Source organism: Drosophila yakuba, chromosome 3R (genome assembly GCF_016746365.2).
Source record: "Drosophila yakuba strain Tai18E2 chromosome 3R, Prin_Dyak_Tai18E2_2.1, whole genome shotgun sequence".
NCBI lineage: Eukaryota > Metazoa > Arthropoda > Insecta > Diptera > Drosophilidae > Drosophila > Drosophila yakuba.
Window position 1 is genome coordinate 20097790 of NC_052530.2, and position 19498 is coordinate 20117287.

Here is a 19498-nt window from a genome sequence, read left to right on the forward strand (position 1 = left end):
TAGTAAATATATATATTATGGCTTACTTTATGCTCGTTGTTTACAAGGAGTAAACGGAATTCGAGCAAAGACTTTTAAGAAATGTGTGCCTCCCGGAAGTTATTTACACACAGATGGCGACAGCTGACACAACTTTGCATACTTTAATTAAACATTTTACAACACATTCGTGCAGGCAAATGGGATCCTCGTTAAATGTCTGAGGACATAGCCTGCAGTCCTGGGCTACGAGTAAAAATAACTTGTGATATGCTGCTGCGGCAGTTGTTTAATCATTTCACTCGAAATGTTTCCAGGCCCGCAGGCCATGGGCTTCCTTTTTCTGTAGTTTTCCCAGGCGATGTGAACTTAATTAGGGTTAATTAATACTAGAAATACACACAGGTACGCAAAACGACCTATTGACAAAGGGCAAATTGGAGTGCTTAAGGAGCATATAAGAAGAAGTGACCCTGGTCCCTGGCACATCGAGGATCTCGTCCCTGCGACAGGAAATGAGTTTTCAAAGGCCGGAAGGCAGCAATTATGGCAGTCGCTTTGTGTGGACTGTTAATTGGTCTGGGAATCGACGAGGCCGACAACTTTACGATATTTCATAAATTGCAATTTTACGAGGCCTCAAAATTGATGCCCCGAACTGCAGACTCAACCTTGAGATTTGCATATCCTGGGTGTCCTTTCCGATCGTATCCCTGGGCCACATTTCCCCTGCTGCTGATTGTGTACTTTGTGAGTGTCGACGTCATGTAACGTGGCAAATCCAATTTGGAGCAGCAGCTGAAGCCCTCCTCCGCCTGCTCAATAAACCAAAAGAAATTTTCTCTCAGAGGAAGGACCAAAAAGGACTGCCTTTGGCAAATTTGTTATTGGTCTGGTTGGTGTAGCATTCTTTGAGGCGCAGCCAAAGAAATTGGATGAGGCAAGGTGCCAGCAGAGGTTCATCCTGTGCACAGGTAAATATTTGCCCTTGTATGACCCAGGGCTCAGTAAGTTGCATTAAATCCCCTTCGAGGCCTTCAGATGCATTAAATACAGACAGATAGGTTTTTAAGCAAACTCGCCATCCAGCAAATACATTATCAAAATACGGAATCAAAGCCAATTTTGTATGGCATTCAATTTAAGTCGTGAATCGTTCTCGGTTATGTCATTTTCCACCTTTTGTCAGTTTGTAAGTAAATATTTAATATGTTTTGCCGTTACTCGAAGATTAAAAGGGTATACTAGATTGGTTGAAAAGTAAGAAATATTATATTATTAATCGGAATCACTAGTCAGTCGATCTGGACATGTCCGTATGTCTGTCCGTCCGTATAGAGGTCGAGATCTCAAGAACTATAAAAGCTAGAAAGATTAAGAGACTAGACGCAGCGCAAGATTGTTTTCATTTTTGGTCTTTCGAGTGTTTGTTTATATCATTTAATTTTTTTTTCCGCCATTTCTATCAATATGCCAAAAAATGTTGAAATTTCACGTTTGCTTCTCCACCAGCGGGTTACGGGTATATATCGACTATAGCGGTTTCTCTTGTTAATTATGCATCACACAAACATGACGGCCAATATTTAGAATGCTTGCTGCAATAATATTAAGCCAGTTGTCCTAATTTTAATGCATAAATAAATATTTGTGTTAAAATGAAAAAACCGCAAACTCAACACACGCATCCTGCATTATATTTACTAAACAAATGTAGGTGCTGGAAAGAGCTGACAGGCATTAGATGTCGTTTAATAAACCCTAATAGTCTGTGGTGACTATCAAAAACACACTTTTTGGACCGCCCGCTTTCCGTTGTTAAATTTTACCATTTTCCACCTATCAATTATGCACCGTGGTCGGAGGGCAAGGGGCAGGGGGATTCGTTTTTATATTATTATTTGCTTTGCAACGAAAACTGTCAGGAATGACCGCAAATGTAAGTGGCGTTGGCTGGTGGAAAATGCTTTTCCGGGCGTTTCAGTTGCATTTATCGGTTTGACATTTCCAGTTTGTTAACTCACCATCAATACGAGATATTTTATGACATAGAATGTAATAGAATAACAACCATGTCAGTTTTTCATCTTTCTAATTGAAATTTACCGATAGACTCGAAATCAGAACAAATATTTTTTCACCAAAGCCCCAATTAAATGAGTCTGAAAATGCGTTTGACCTTTCAAACGTTAGATGATTGGTTTCTGCTCTTAGCACATATAAGTGTAGTACCTTTTTTTTTAGGATAATTTATGGTTTTTTACTAAGCTATTAATTTTTTTCAGGTCACTGGAAAAACATGGCTAATTAATATAAGCTTTGACTATTCACTCAAATAACCTTGACAAAAACTTAATATAAGGTTTCAAGCTAAATTCATATTTTCCTTCTATACCCATTTATTTGCTTTGAATATTTAATTTAATTGTCATGTAATTGAATTTACGTTCATGAAATATCTAAGCTTGACTTCGCATATGCCATGATATTACTATTTTATATAGATTTTTGTTAGCATCGTGATTGCCTAGGCGATCGAATTACAAACTTTACTCCAATAAATTAATAAATGCAAAATACTCAAATGTTCGCATAAATAGTTATATAGTTTGCGATTTATCTGCCAATTAGTAATATTAATTAGTACATCTGTAGCATATGAAAAATCCTGTGCTAATTCTCTGAAAAAAACAAAACATTTTACATTTGTCAGACAAAATCCAGCATAAAATGTGGAAACGGAGTGTGTACGTATTCTGTGGGTAATAATTAATGTAACGCTCGTGTGCGGATTTTGCTCGCATGAAGTCATTATAGGAGCACATACCACGAATCTGGTATACATTCAGGGGGAAAGAGTGGAGTATGTGGGTCATGAAACAGCTTGATATCTTTACTGCGCTCTATACCTGTGGTTATGGTTCATCCATCATTAGTTGGACACAAAAAGAAGGATTTTATGATGTGGTAATGGCAGCATAAAGGACTTCACGGCACTGTTTGTGTGCGTGTGAGTATTTTTTATGTTTTATGCCTTTTGAGCAAACAAGTTGGCGTATTTTTGAGCTAAGCTCGCAGACATAAACTGTCGACTGGCCCCTCCACTCGCCCGCAAACTAAGCCACAACTTCCGCAACGTGTCATTCAAGCCACCCACATCATTACGACCCCCACCATCCACACACACACACACACACACTCTGCCAGGGTCCTGCGCACAGATACTCACTAACACACGTACGGTCAGGACTACTGGCTGTACGTGCTAAGTTGTTATGGCGCTCTACGTAACTCTCTGCTCTGTCGCATAACTTAGTTTTCCACGCTTAATACCGTTTTACGGGCTGCACTTTCCCCACTACCCCCCTCCCGGCCACCGTCTGGCCAGGGAAATACTTTAAAACGCATAAAAATTCCGACACGTCGTAACCTCAGTGCTTTTAACAGCTTCACTCCCGCTCATCGCGATACAGAGCCCAAAGATCCATAGATGTAGACCCAAACCCACCCAAAAACCCCACTCGCACCACGTATATAAAACTAAACCCAGAGTCAGCAATCAACTGCACTTCCCAGGCAGGGACTCTCGCTTTGTTGCAAGTCATGCACATCAAGTGAAGTTCCTGCCACTATATGCGGGGTATATTTGGAATACTAGGGTATACTAGCCTGGGCAGAACATTATAAATATTTTATATATTTATATGGAATCCTGTGACCGTTTAGCTTCAAATGATATCGCTATTATCTCGCTTCAAGTTCAAGCGGCGGATTCCCTGTCTTGGCTATCTCTTCCCATTTCTATGTAGATCTATATAACGAAATAGGCATAAAATAGATCCCATAAACTAAGAACTAGGTATCCCATAGTTGAGCTCGTTCATTAGTGCGTTGCAACTTGTTGTTTCTGGCGTGGTGCTGTTATCTAGCGGACGCGGTTGCTCCGTCTGTTCCGCTGCAGTTAACCTGCAAAGTAGCGCAATTTGTTGATAGCAGGTTAAATTTCATTTGCTCGCATACTTTTTAGATATATTTCGCTCCCAGTTTGCTCGTTTTTTGCCAGCTCTCTAATGATGTTGCCAGCAGGACGCGGCCGAGGATGGGGGCAAATAAGATGCATGTGGAAAATGTGGCGCGTCCTAAACACGTTTTGCATGAGGAATAAACGTAATTGTTTTTTCTGTGTCACAGTCGTTTGTTTGAATACGGTGGAGCAGAAATGGCGCAGAATTAAATTTTAAATTGAGTTGCCGGCAAGGAAGTGAGAATTTGAGAGACATCTTTCATTACAACCCAAGTATTTGCTACAACAAAATATGACTTTTAAGATAGAGTTTAGCTAAGAATAATTTATAAATAAATAATTCGTAATGTGATACGATTTTATGTATTTTCAAAGCAATTTCAAACAGAAAAACGTGTTAATATTTTTTTGGCATGTACTTTTTAGCCCAATAAAAATGCATTAGCTTTATTACCACAAAATCAACCAAGCACTATGAACCCTGCGCAATGATATTTAAATTTGAATACCCAGCCAACCTGAGCTTCCACACCTTAACCGACGTTGAAATTAATATCACTTTACCCCAATCTGTCCAATTTACCAATAAAACTCTTGAAGCTCGGCTCGAAGTGCTTTAAACTGCAATAGGCCAGATAAAATTGAGTCAGTATGCGAGTGTGTATCCTGAGCTTCCCGGGTGTTTGTTTGCGAGCTGTGCTTTTTAACTTTTGTATAAAAACAACGAACGCAGCCGGCAGCAGTTAGTGGATGGATGGAAGCAGGATGCAGGTTAGATTCAAGCCAAGGATGCAACTTTCAGCTGCTAAACGAAAATATAAAACACTTAACTCGACTGCAGGGGCGACAATCCTCTCCATTTGTCCCTGGGAGCCCACAGATCCTCCTCCGCCTGGCCACACATTCAACTGCACCCTCGTTTTGGAGACTGGCAACAATTTGATGCCACTGAGCGGAGAAGGGGAAGCCCCACCGCTTTCGGCCGGGCCAACAAACCCAGACACTGCCATCCCCTGCGAATTTAGGTCACTTTTTGGCATCCAACCAACTACAGTGAGCCGGAAGTGCAGAAAATTTGGCCTAAAAATAACATTTATTTGTGTGCAGCTCACTGGCGTTCAGTTTAACGAACTCGATTACGACTAGGACTACGATTATGGCGGCGCTTCAATGAACAAATTAACCCAATGAGTTTTTCCCACTTCAAAAGTTAATAGCTAAGAAGGATAGTAAGCTAGTTGAAGTGGCCGGTTATGCAAAGTTCCTACATATTTCTGTGGCAGTTTTTTTGAACCTTATAAAAGGCGGCTGCTTATATTGAAAATATATTTTTAAATCATTATTTCGAGCTCTTAATTACATACTAAAGAATTTTGCCATACAATGAGGGCATCAAAATAATATTATAATTACAAACAAAACTTTATTACATTTTCAGTTTATTTAATTATATATATACATCCAATTAAACTGTATTCCTGAGTAGCCAAAAACGCGCCACTGTGCCTGCGTTTGGGATTGAAAGCGCGGCTTACAATGACCGACCACAAGCAGCGGAGAGGGACGAGGGGGAAGGACTTCACGTGGCTTTAATAAATAACAGCTGAAGTTTAAATTGCCGTTAGCATAAATTATGAGCAGTTAGAGACGTTGCCTGCATTCACCGAGCGACGCCTTTTTGGCTGCGAAACTTCTTTCAGCAGCTCGTTTCCTCCTTTCTCTTCTGCTCCATAGCTTTTTTGGCAAGCATCCTGCTGAATGGAGGAACTGGTGCCACTTTTTATGCATTCGACTGTGCATAAGTACGTATATATTTCTATATATTTTTGGCCGGCCAAAAAACACAAGATGAAAAGTTAGCGGCGCAAAGTGAGATTTCAATTTGGCTGGCTCGCGTTTTATGGCGGGGAGGAAACATTGCTGGACTCATAAAGCATTTCCGGCACTCATGAATCGGTTGGGGCCCTCGGGCTTTTGTCCCCACTCCCGTAGCTCCGGGACACTACCCCAATATTGTGATGTTTGCAGCTAAAATTGTTTGCTTTCTTTTCCAGGAAAGCCGAAAGCCTTAGAAAATGGAACGCCGTCTTGTGGCTTCCTGCTTCCTGCATCCATTACATCCACCTTTAAGAATACACTGGTCGAGAAGCTTTTGAGAAAGCTTAGGACCTTTTTCAGAACTCTTTGGCACTTGAGTACAATGATTCGTTCGCTATATATGAAATGTTATTAATTTCTGTGGTACTTTTAACGTCACAAAGTTCACAAAGTTTCTAAATGTTTTCCGTGTAAAAGAAAGCCCAGACCACGGCTGGGAGCTCATTCAGTGCATACTTTACGTTTGCCCGGTTTTGTCTCACTTTCCCAGCAGCGAGTACACACACACACACATTACATTTCCCTCTCAATTGTTTGGCAGCGAATAAAAGAAAACCCCGAGCCGGGTTAGCTATATCCAAAGCCAGGGTCCAAAGTGGGTTTTGTTTGTTGCGGGCTGGTGAGGAAGTGAGGAAGTGAGTTGGCTTCATGGATTTCATGGAATGCAACGACCATGACAGGGCACATGGCTCAGTAAGGGTTAAGGCATTCCAGTCAAGGGGATGGCTGGCATACTTGTGTGTGCATTCCGCCAAATACATTTGAATGCCAAGTATTCAAAGCAACCCAAAACAGGGCTGGGTGCGGGACATCGGCTACCTATCCTATCATTCAACGTTAGGGTTCGACACAATCGAGTGAATGACAGCACTTAATTTAATGAATATTGAACCAGTTTATAGTATCAATGAGCTTTAGTTGAATGACAAAGCGCAGATCTAAATGGAATCCTATACGAATGCATCGTGTCCACAATATACACATATCCCGTACACAATTTCAATCGGCTGACAGGACACAGCAACATAAATGGAAATGGTCGGGCTTAAGTAAAGATTTTGTTACCCTAATCTGATAGAATTTACATCTTGATCACTCTGAGCTGTATTGTTTGAAACAAAAAATAGTTGGGTAAAATATTAATTTTTATGTATTATAAGTGGGTAATCTACCTATTTGGTTTGTGTCTGTACACCCTTAATCTCCTCCAATTGATTTTATATTCTCTTAGTTTTGTACTTACACATATTTAAGCCATTAAAATTCCTTTGAATCCCTGAAGTATATTTGAAATATCAAAAGCTAGAGTATTCAAGAAAAATGCAAGTCCGTAAACTGGTTTTGTTTCTACTGCAACCATCGGCAGGAACAGTGGTGCAATAAATATAACAATTGAAATGGCAAATACTCTAAAAACGAATGTGAATCTCTGATAAAAAAAAGATATTTCCATTACGGCGATTAAATCGTCAGCACAAAGCACAAATACAGCGACAGGAACAAGGACAGTTGGATGTAGATAGGGAATAACAGGATATAGAGGTGGAAAGCAATTTTGCTGCGGTCTTTGTCGCGTTGCAAGGATGAGTCCTGTGATAGGATTTCAGCTACCTGCCATGATTTCAATTGATGTTGTTTATATTCATTGGATTTTGTACCCTCTCTCTCTGTTTCTCTGTCTTACTGTTCCCTTTTACATCATTAATATGAGCGTTTTATGTGGACTGCACAATCTTGCGACCTGAAGGTTGACCATTTAATATTTTCCACCGCTCGCCCGATGATATCAGTTTTTACGGCTGACAATATTAGCCCGCCATAATTATCAATCTTTATGGGTCGAACTGAAATGGTCAGCAATAAAATGGCAAGCGTAGATCGCCGATAACGAATGTCCTCGGCCGCAGAAAGGATGTCCTCCTAGCGCAGAAAATGTTGTAACACATGTGTGCACGTGCTGATAAAATTAGCAATTCGAAACCATTTGTGGGATGGTGTGGCTTTCGGGGGCGGAAGGAAGCCAGATATTAGCAGCAGATATATTCATGTCGACTGCTCTCGGGCGTAAAGTCATGGCGCAGCCAACGGGGCGAATGAGTGTTGCCGCCAACGGGGCGTATGAGTACTTCTGCCACTGCACCCGGTCGGGCCTTTGGCTGTTTTGCGGTCTATCTACCTCTTGGTTAGGAGCACTCCCACTGGTTCCCAACCCTTTCCGTTACCACTAGGGCTTTCACCACCCACACTGCGCGTGTTGAAGCATCTCAGTTGGAAAATGGGTGACAATTCATGACAGGGCATGAGCAGTGCGCGTAATTTGCATATACGGTGCATATTTCGATGGTCGGGTCGAAACCAATCAGGCGGTTGTCCAGCTGGCCCGCTCTTTATATTTTTTCCGCATTTCACCATGAGCCACAAAAGGCCCTGCCGTTTTGGCCCGGCAGTTTTAACATTGACTTGACTGCACTTGGCCGCACGGCATTACAAAATGTCGCCTCATTCCGGCTGCACATTGTGTTAAAAGTCCCCCCTTGCAATGCATTTTCCACACCCGAAAAAGTCGAAAATAGGCCAGCTAAAATAGAAACCTCTCTCACACATTTTAAATGCAAATGACACGCCATTGAGGGCAGATAGTGGAAGAGATTGGGCAAGTTCGAGGTGTCCTTGTGGTTTGCCAGCCGGCAGATTAAAAGCGAAATTAGTTTGCCTCTAATAGGCCAATGGAGCTTGGGCGAAAGCAGTTGGTGACAGGATGAATATTTTACATAGTCGCAATTTCATCAGTTCTCAATACTTTCGATTGATACCTTCAAGGTCTTGGCTTATAAGCTGCTAATCAGAATATGGAATACAAACATTCATGTAGTCTCAAAAATCAATTCATAAATTTTATGTTCTCCACTTAGTACCAACAATTGATATTCACTAATAATTTTGATTACTATGCAAAATGGTTTCACTTCTTGCTTCGCTTGTTCTTCTTGCGCATGTGTCTCTTCCACTTTCTCCAGTATTTCTGGATCTTGATGGCTGCGCGGTTCATGGCAAATAGAAGGATGCGATGCTGGCGCTGCCTGGCCTCCTCCTCCTCACGTTTCACGACAATCTGCTTGTAGACGCGCTCAACCTTTCGGAATCCAATCATATATTCGTCGAGAGCCTTCTTGGCCTTCTTGTGCTCCTCGGCGAGCTCCATGTTCTCGATCATCTTCTCGCCAATGCTGTGGTCGTATTTCTTGATGAGGGCTTGTAGCTGTATAAGCAGCTTGTTTCTGAGGATTTTGGGCGATCGTGCATGGGATAGTCGGTGTAAACATCTAGCTTAACTTACTTTTCCTCTCGAAAGATCTTCTCCTGTTTTAAATACGTATTTGTGGTCAATGTGTAATTGTTCCGTGTTTTCTGCAGCTGCTCTTCCAAATCAGCTTGTCGCTCTAAACTTAATTTTTTATTGGCCTTCACCAGACGAGTGCACCGATCGCTAAGAGCAAAAAAAAATATGAAGTCAAAAGGAACATTTCCTTTTCCTTTTTTTTGGATGAGCATCACTCACATTTCCTTCTGAATGCGCTCGTTCTTCTCCCGCTTTTTCTTCATGAGGAGATCCTCGTAGTTCTGCAGGTAGGCCTCCTTATCGGCCATGCGCTTCCTGATGGCCGCCTTCTGATCCTGGATCTTCTGGTGCAGCTCCTCCACCTGCGTCTTGACCACCTCGTTCTGCTTGTACATGGCATGCAGCTGGCGCTCTTGGGCGATGGCGTCGGTGGACGTCCTGTACAAGCGGTCCTTGGCCAGATCATAGAGCATCTCGAAGGCCTTCAGCAGCTTCTTCTCGTTCTCACCCATGTGATTGTAGTAGCTGGGGAACAGGAGATAGATCCTGCTGTTCCGCTGGAAGAAATCGATGATCTGGATAATGCCGTGGTCCATCAGGGGCGGACGTTTCTCCCGCAGAATGAACTCTCTTCGACGAACAAACGATTCCACCAGGTGAACTGCCTTTTCGTACTTGGTTCCATTCAGGATCTTAGCCATGTGCGCTGGATGTTCCAGCAGTTTCGGCATGATTAGCGAAATCTTAACCCGCTCGATGGCCTCGGCCAGGACATTTAGCACACATCCGATTTGCACTATTCGAACGGTTGCAAATTCTAGTCGCAGAAGGTGTGAATACTTCATTAAACATTTAAATTCGCGCTTAGAAGAATTCGGGATTTAAGGAACAAAGTTTTCTTTTAAACGCACATGAAAAGTATTTAAAAACTTTAAAAACTTTTTTGAACACATTTCTTTAAAATTTCAATTAAAATAACTATTCATTATTGTTGAAATAGAAGCAGCATAATAGCTATTTTAAGTTATATTTTCCATTACTTCTATCGCACACAATTGTGTGAGAATTATAGATTTAGTTCGTTAGTTTGGTCTAATTTAGATTGCCTAAAACCTCACCATGTTGGGCCAGTTTAATGTCATTCTCCTTGTCCACTGGCATCGATTTGCCCCGCATCATCTCTGTCAAACTCATCTTGCTGTTTTTGGTTTTTGAATAGTCTTCTGTGAATTATTCATTTATTTTTATTTTTTTGCTGGCTTAAGTTGCTGCAAAAGCAGCCTTTACTATAAAGAGCTGGTTTTTATTTGATTTTCTCTTTTTTTTTTTTTTTGACAGCAGTGTTTGTGTGTATCGTTGTAAATTTGTTCCTGCTTTGAGCTGAAATTCGGGCTGCACTGTGATGGAAGTTAGCCCTGTTGCTCTGATCCCCTGAACGATGTGCCCAATTTATGTACACAAATTCGCATATTTACAAAAGCGAATCCTCGACACATCTATCAGCCACTGGGTTCGCTCCGCTGAGCTGCAAACTTGCTCAAGTGGAAGCTCTTGTTTGGACCCGAATCAAGTTGACATTACATGGCGTGTTTCAGTCGCGGACTGCGGACAAAGTTTCTAAACAAATGCCCCGGAATTTGTGACTACAAATGCAGCGCTTCCTGCTCGATGTTGGATGCACATTTTTTGCAGCTCTTTGTGCGCTCCTCTGTTCCGCTGTGTTGCCAAAAATTTATGGCTAACAATATTTTTGGCTGGCAAAGACGCATTCAGCTCACAGCAAATGGCAAACAACTTGCTGCGAGTCACAGGCGAGGCACCTAAATAAACCGATTCGTGGGTTGGGGCTGGCTGTTCTACTTTCCAGGGATGTGTTCTCGCCGGAGTTATTGGGGGAGTTTTCAGGGGCGTGGCACTGTTTCGGGGCGTAATTTGTATGCACTACGCGACCATCCTGCGTCTCCTCCGCCTGTGAATATGAACCCGAAACCGTATCGAGCATTATAAGTTCCTTGTGCTCTGAATACCCTACTAGTGTTTGAAACCCCATAGTGTCAAAAGTGCACAACTGTAATTTTGAAAGCCGAAATATACACAAGATTCAAGAATTCTTGTGTAATTTTTGGCCACCAATTGCAGTAACATTTCTGCAAGAAAGCGTATAATCTCTTCGTTGATGAAAATAACTTGCCAGTTACCATTTTTTTATCGCATTTTCTAGCCGCTTTTGTTCCTCTGCGCTTATTGCATTTGTCTCGATTTGTTTGGCTCGCACAAAAACAAATTGCCGGAAGTATGCAAATGTATGATGCAGCTTATCAGATATTGTTCGAGAGCCTGCCATCGTTCTGTTTCGTTTTTTGGAGGGGGGGAAATGGATAGAGAGGTGTGGGCGTTTCAGGGCGTGGCATTTGGCACGGCGCTCATTTGCCTTGCAAAAGGCGCGCCTCCTCCACTGAGCAGTCAGCAAACAAGAGCCAAGCGACAGCAAATAACTTTCACAGACACTTGCATCCCGAACACAAATAAAAAAACAAAAAAACCAGAAAAGTATCGGGAATTGAACTGTCAGCTGCAGCTGCACGTTGGGAAATCGAAATTGAATTACATTTGCACTTTATGCTAAAGATCCGTCAGATGACAGCGACGGCTCGTGGATGGAGATAAAAACTAATTAAAATGTTGCGAAACAATTTGGGGAGGAGATGGAATGGAGGCCGAGTTCGAGGAAAACAATTTTGTTTAGGGATGTACAGAAATATTATTAAACGATGTATTGTTCCTTACGAAGTCAACACACGCTAGAATTAGTCAAATCAAATAAGTAATGAAACATTGCGATAGCAACAAATAATGATATATTTCGATCAGAAAAGATTTAAGTTAGATAGGTTTACTCGTAATTTGAAAATCAAGCACTATGTTTTTGGATAAACATTTTCCATTAGTATACATTTTAATAGCCTAAGATTAAGCATTTAAGTTGTTAAGCTTTTTCGTCATAGTAAATAAAAACGACAGAATTTAAGGATAATTTTGAATGCTTTAAAAGACGTCTCCTTCTTTTATAAATGTTATTTTTAAAATCAAACTTAAAACCCAATAATATTTTCTAAACATTTCGCTTGTATGTATTAATAACATTTACCATATAAGGTCGTATATATCTAGTGATTATGATGCTTTTCTTGTTAATCGAGAAGTCGCCAGTTTTCGAGTAGGTGTTATCTGTTTGTTCTTTCCTGGTGACCTTTTTTTGGCAGACCCCTTGTCTTGGCTCAAATTAATACATTGGCGAGCTGCACTCAATGTCATTTATCAACTCTGAACTTTCTGACATTTATGCTTTGTGACAAGCAGGTTCTGGAGTCTAGAATTGGGCCGGACAAAGTTTCCTTCGACAGATGACACATTTTTCTGTACCTCTCCTACATGAATGCTTGATATTTCCATATTTCAGAGCGACTGGGCTGGCCAGAATAAGGAAGAAAATCACCCCCTATTGATAAATGATGCTGATGGATTTTTATTGCCCGCCCCCTTTACGGATGGACAAGGGAAGATAGCTGGACCTGGATTCTCCTGGATTCTAAGGGGGAGGATTGGACCACATGTACAGTATGACACGCTGTTGGACGGTTGCTTATCAACGGTTTAGCGCGGCTTGTGTGCCTGACAGGTGAATAAAAGCAGCTGTCAACACTTTTTATCCCTGTTTTTGAGGTGGGAGTGAGGTGAGTGTGTGCGCGAATTGGAGTCCATTAATATTGATTTAGAATAACATATATTGATTTTGCGCTTTGTTTATTTGCTGCCAAGGAGGCTATGCGAGGCAAGAGATTAATGCTTCTACTATTTAAACAAGCTTTCTTGCAAATCTCGATGGCCCGAGTCCTTCAAGCCGACAATTAGTTTCTGGCTATATTCGGTAAGCACTTGCGAATGATTTGACTTGCTTACCAGGCATATTATATATAAATTGCCAGGCCATCCATCAAAACGATGAAAGCAAAGGCAAAGATGTTTGCCTTTGAAAGTCAGAAGGCAATTTGCAAAACAACTTCAATGTCAATTGGCCAAATCCGAATGCATTTTATGGCCACAAATTCAATTCAATGGCTCTTGTTGAGCTCCGTTTAAATCGGAGTAGAAGGTGGGCGTAGCTGCTGCACTTCTCGCCTCCGTCGGTTACAAATTTTATGTTTAATTTATTGATACACTCAGCTTGCAATAAAAATTGATGGCAGAAACACATTTACACACCGGATGATGGTAGTGGGGGAAAAAACGGAGTGGGGGCACGGGACTTTGACCATAATTTTTCATTTCATTGTTTTGTTCCTCAGCAGCCGTGGGAAAATACTCAACGGATAAACCAGAAACAAAAAGCTGGCAAAGTGGCAAGCAGAAAGAAAAAAGGAGCGCAAAAGAAAATCGAGGGAAAAGTCGTTTCTATGGCGGGGGGAATTCATGAAATGCGCGACGGAACTGGATGCGAATTTTTGTGATATTTATTTGCTGCGCCAGGGAAAAAAAGTGAAAAGAAAGAAACCGAGTGGCGAGAACTGCAATAAAGCCAAGCAGACAAAACAAACGGAAATGAAAGCAAGAAATAATGTCCCCGACTCCAGTTCCATTTTCAGATACAAGGAAAGCACAAAGAAAAGTGAAAAGTTTCCGCAAAAGAGCGAGAAACTAAGCCGAAAACGAAACCAAAGGCGCAGCACTGCTGATTTTATTTTTATTGCCACAATTTATGTATGCACGGATACAACGCTGCGTATACGCAACCCAGCTCTCGGCAGCTGCACATTATGCCAATGAATTGATAGTGCTTAAATTGTGGCGTTGAATCTACTTCGCTTTAAGGCGAATCGAGAGGGCCGACAGCTGCAAATCATCTTTAAATGCTTACAAATTTGCAACACAATTTATAACTTAAATAAATTTACTGCCGGCGAGCGGGAATCACAGAAAAAGTTATGAAAAATGTGGAGCAGCAGAAAGCAAAGCACAGCAAATGAAAAATAAATCAATCTTACACTCAAAGTTGGTCAGTGAGTGGAATGGGTTGCTGCGAGCAGCAACATCCCATCCACAGAATGGGAAATTCAATAAAGTTAAAGAATGCTGCAAATATTTTAGCATACCTGCAGTTGGAGCTGTATGTGTATGTGTGCGGACGAGGAAATTCTAATATTAGCGTAGTTGGCCAATAGTTGGTAGTTGTGCATGGAATTTTGCAGAAGCTCTTAATGGCTTCACTAGCTTACCTCCCCATCCCCATTCCCCATTTACGGCACCCATTGGGTTATTTTGTACCACTTTTTCTTCGCCTGCACCGTTGCCTGATCATTTACAATTCAACATTTTGCAGCACCAGTGAATTATGCTTTTCAGCTGGCCTTTTCCACACTTTTCCCGCTGCTCGTTTTCCACGGCTTCCGGGCACTCGCGGTCTATGGCCCATTTGTGTGTTTTGAGGCCTTGGGCGACGGCAGTAAGTACGCTAATAGCTTCTTATGACAGCAATGGGGCAAAATCATGCGAAAATTCAATTGCATGGCTCTCCCTTCATCGCCTAATAACCACAACAAATAAACATAGCACGTTTCTACTAATTGATTACATATGAATATACGGAATAAAAGTAAACTTATCACATTTGTTCACATAGTCCAAAGAGAACTTGTGCTAAACAATCAAAAATATAGTCGAAATAAGTTTTTGTCTACTGCATTTTGGTATCAAACTAGAAAACCGATTAAGATTGCACAAAAACTAAAAGGACTCTAAATCAAAAAGGTTTATTTATGAATATAAAGCCAATCTGTGGACGTTTTAACGTTTGCTTTTCGCACAGAAACAACAAAAAACACCGTGGATGAGTGAAAATAAATCCAATAAATTTTAAACGCAACCAATAAGGCCAATCAGCAGCTTTTACTAATTGATTTCAAACGCTCTAACTGTTGCTGCACCGAATTGACTCAGTTAGAAAATAAATTCAGCTCAAAAAACTCTTTTGCCGTACAAAACCAATCAGGAGGGAATCCAATTTATATGAAAATTCCAAAATAAATCGTTTGTTGTGTTTTTTTTTTTTTGCCACTGTCTCGATTGTCTTTCATTAAAATATGCTGCATGGTTCATCAATGATTGCAAAATGCGAGGCAATCACAGTTCCTGTCACATCGCGTTCACAACGGAACTGTAAGCGTTGATGGACTGACACTTCAACTTAACAGGAGCTATTTTTTTTATTGAGGTAAAACCCAGATAAGTGAGTTGACTTGTTTTGACATTGAGTGGCAAAAAAGGCCCAACAATTGAAACAAATTAAGGGTTGATGGGGTGCGAGTGGACTGAATGTACTGTAGTCGGCGTGTTAACAAAACCACTTTATGCAGTTCATTGAAATTACCCCCCCTTATTCCATTTATTTCATTTATTCCATTTTTTACTGCTCCTCCAGAGCAATTAACACGCATACACACCCAGTCAGGCCAACAAATATCATAATTGTTGGCGCTGGCAGCTGAAGAGCCAGAAAACAACGACGATGGCAACAGAGCTGGCGATTGTAAATTCGAAAAATTGCACAAGGTGAGCCCGCTGGATGAACGAAAGGACGAGGAGCGAAGGACGAAGCGGGAGAACATCTGTTTCAGCCATCCACTCATTCATTTTTAATGTATGCAACTGCAATCGAGCCGCCTCCGGCTGAAAAGCAAATGTCAAGCAGCCACTCGTCGCTGCACTGAGAAACTAGTTGCAAATCTACTCCTATTGATTTCAAAGATTTATTTAGTCTAAAAAACAAAACATAAAACCCAGGTGTAAATTTATAGGTATGTATGTAAATACTGTATTGGAAATTTTACAATTCATTGTTCGTTTTGATTGTAGCTTTGTATTTTGATTAATCGTATACAAAGGTAAGGATCTTAAATTATAAAACATTATACACCATGTTGGTTTCAACCATGAAAGAACGACTGTGTTATTCAGTGTACCCCTCGTTTAACAGCCTTGTTTTTGACATTGCGCAGGAAGCCAAGGAAATTGTCAAGGATATTGGGTCATTGAAACAGTAATTGCTTATGCCCTGATTAGCGTGAATGTAGAGAAACATCGCGTGGATCTCAGGAGAGAGAATATGAGGGACACTTACCGATTGTGAGGCAGAGGATGGCACCGAGGAGCAGCTGGGTGAGCTGGGCGCCCTGCAGGAGCCGCGTTCTCGTTTCGAGTGTTTGCATTTTGGATCGACTGCGACTTTTCCAGGAGCGCATCCCCTCCCGCGAGGGAGCGAGAGCGATAATGTTCAGTTACGCGGAAATAGTGCACAGTTTGGTACTTTCACTGGCCTTTACTGGTACTTTCCAGCGGCGGATCCGTGGTGGACTGTGGTCGGTGGAGCTGCAGCTCCAGCTGAGACTGGCGAACGCATTTAACACCTCTTGCAAAAATGCAAAACTGCCAACACGGCGTATACGCAACGAGTGCAAACGTTTGGGATTTTCTCGGGGTAGCAACTTTTTGCGAATGTTCACAATTTTACTTTCGAGTGACTTCGCTGACGGTTTGTCAAATATTAGTTTTCCTCGTTTATTGTTCGCCGCGCGGTTTGAACTATGTTTTTATGGCCAATTTTATTGCCCCACAATCGCGCTGCTGCTCATAATTTGTTTAATATTTCTTTGGGTCTCGGTCTTGGTTTCTCGTTGCTTCAACAGTGATTTCCTCCACTCGGACCATCAATAACCATTGGCTGTGGGCCATGTTCACTTATTTCAGAACAGCAACATCTGTCCTGACTCTGGGGCTAAGTCCCACTACCCCTTTGATTCAGATTGGATTTTGGTCGTTTTCGGATTTTGTTTGTTTAGCGCATTTATCTGAAATGAAACAAAAGGCAATCGGGGTTTTTAATGTTCCGTTAATAGAGAATCGATTTATTTTAGACTGCTAAATGCCAAGTGATTTACTGTTGGTCCTTTGTGCAGGATGTGTGTTTGCAGGGCCAGAGGGCCCACACACACAGACACACACACACAGACACACAAGCGCACACGGGTGTGTGGCAAGTATTGTTATTGTAGATAATTGCTTTTGGCCGGCTCGGTTCGGAATTCGTGTTTAGTTTAGCGCTCAATTAATTATCTCAAGTTTCGCCATTTGCCAGCTTAGTTTGCCGAGTATTGGCCTCGGGCCACATGGCCACGCAATTTGTATTCAATGCGCCAAATTGCTCCACTCGAGCATCTCGAACAGTTGTCAATTAATTTGGTTTCCCCCCTTTTACAAAGTTCCTTAACTAGTAGGGAATTCATTTAAATTAGCCGAACGTTCGCTCGAGGGAGACACAGTCACCATTAAAACATGGAAGCTATAATATTGCATAGCATATTTTCTATTTCTACATTTGCACATACAATGTTTCGCAGAATGCATATATACGAGCCTTAGGATCTAAACATGGCTCCTAGATTAGATAGCTTAGTAATTCTGTATTCTTCTGTATTCTGTATTCTGTTTTACTTTTCTTTCCACGACTTTAGTTTGACTTACTCAATAATAAGAAAAACTAATTTTAAGTCCATTCTGCCTCCCTGGTGCTGTTCAACTTCTGGTCGCTTTAAGAACTCCACTCAGCTGAAAACTATAGCCAATACTTCACTGGGATTTACTCGAGTAATTTTTCATAGAATTTTTCGTGTCGGCAACAGCTGGCGCCGCCAAAGTGGCACACGACTGACGCTCTTTGGGGCGCTCGCAAAATGCAAAAGGCAAGAGGAAAAAAAAGACAAACACAAATTTATCTTCATAATTTTCCACACGTTACTGGCAACTCATCTGCATAAGCACGCACACTCACTCGCAGTGGCACATGTGATGTATGCAACGCTGCAAAATGTCACCGAAAGTGAAAGGCGGAGGCAGTAATGCTGAAAGTACACTCCAAGCCCCATTTTGCCCCCCCGCCGAATGTAGGCCACTGGCGGCAGAATGTTGACTTTAACGTTGTCGGCGCAAGTGAAATTTATGCAACTGACGGCCACTCAGGGGAGAGGGAAAACTGGCGGAAAATAGGGGCTTTTCATCTAGGCAGCCGACTTTAAAGGTTTTCCAGGGTCATATGTTTTTTTTTTTTTCGGTTAGGCCCTCGGCTACAAGATTTATGGGGGGCGGGCCACGCTGCGGGCACCGTAATTAAAAAGTTAGTCTAAACAATTCTCTAATTAAATATTATTCGTCTGAATCGAGAATGAAGGAAACTCTTTTGCTTTAGCCGGCGTGTGAATATTAATGACTTGACGTTTCGGTTGAACTTTGCGAGTGAGGAACGTGGCCGCAAATGTTGCTCAATTTCGGTCGAGGGTTTCCCTTGCCGCTGGTGTTGCAAAAACGAAACGCAATTAAAACGCCGCCTCTTGCGGAGTTCTGAACCCTTTAATGGCTTAATGACGAAACCACGAAGTACTACATAGTTCAGAGGCCAAATTGAGCAGCACTTACTTATTCCGAGCGAATGGAGTCCAATGCTCAACATCTGCCCTAGACTTAACTTCGCAGCGAGCGAAAGTGGAAAAGGGGATGTGGTGTGGTAATTGAAATTAAATGGCATTTGAAAGTTTATTTGGCTGGGAGTTTGTCATCTCATTAGCCCATTGATCGATTCAAGTTTGTAGTTACTGCAATTGGCGCCATCTAATTTAAGTTGGCGCAGCATTCACAGTCTCTTCAGCGACTAACTAGGTATACCAAGTAAATTCGCCACAGCCAGCAGCAGAAACCTACATCATTCTTTGCGCTACTCCATTTATTTCCGAGTCCCGGGGGAAATTTATCTAAATGTTGTTTCAAAACTTTAGCTTCAGCTTCTGCTCTCTCTTTCAGCCCTTTGTTTTCGTCCCCCTCTGGCTGGCACTTTTTTCGCACTCTCTCAAATTCAGTTTTACCGAAGCAGCTCTGCGCTGGCGGCCCTTCCCCCAAAAAACTTGTCACAACTAAAGACATTACACAACAGATTACGTATACGCCGGGTGGGCGATGAAACAAGAGGTGATTGGGCACAGTTCCCATTAAAGTGTGCCTCCTCCTAGTTGCTAGCAGATTTACAGCAGCAAATTTTTATGTTATTGCCTAGCGTGTGTGCGTAGCTTAGAATGTGTGTGTGTGTGTGTGTGGGAGGGTGTAGACTATACTCCACTTCCTCCACTGCTGATTTAATGTCTGTGGCCCCCAGCAGGCGTCGTCCCTTTCATTTTCTG

At 41.8% G+C, this 19498-nt stretch overlaps 2 protein-coding genes across 8 annotated transcripts in view; both read right to left on the reverse strand.

The window, feature by feature from the left end:
- The window catches only part of LOC6537624 (hemicentin-2), a 66398-nt gene that overhangs the window by 21840 nt on the left and 25060 nt on the right, over positions 1-19498 (reverse strand). For all 7 annotated transcript variants that reach the window (XM_039375266.2, XM_002098133.3, XM_039375265.1 and 4 more), the window contains one exon: positions 16396-17122. In XM_039375266.2, the coding sequence (XP_039231200.1) occupies positions 16396-16516 (121 nt within the window). In that variant the 5' untranslated portion in view covers positions 16517-17122. The remainder of the gene's footprint in view (positions 1-16395; positions 17123-19498) is intronic.
- Positions 8751-10618, reverse strand: LOC6537625. The gene is made up of 4 exons (XM_002098134.3): positions 10340-10618; positions 9441-10038; positions 9219-9368; positions 8751-9159 (listed from the first exon to the last, which is right to left on the reverse strand). The coding sequence occupies exons 1-4, from the start codon at positions 10413-10415 to the stop codon at positions 8844-8846; spliced, it is 1140 nt and encodes a 379-aa protein (XP_002098170.1). The 5' UTR covers positions 10416-10618; the 3' UTR covers positions 8751-8843.

What these genes read in the sequence shown, in the direction of transcription:
- LOC6537625 (XM_002098134.3), bottom strand. Translation starts at nt 10,415, where the DNA reads ATGAGTTTGACAGAGATGATGCGGGGCAAATCGATGCCAGTGGACAAG. An exon ending in CATTAAACTGGCCCAACATG is followed by an intron (nt 10,039 to 10,339) that starts GTGAGGTTTTAG and finishes TTCTGCGACTAG; the next exon opens with AATTTGCAACCGTTCGAATA. An exon ending in AAGATCTTTCGAGAGGAAAA is followed by an intron (nt 9,160 to 9,218) that starts GTAAGTTAAGCT and finishes CAAAATCCTCAG; the next exon opens with AAACAAGCTGCTTATACAGC.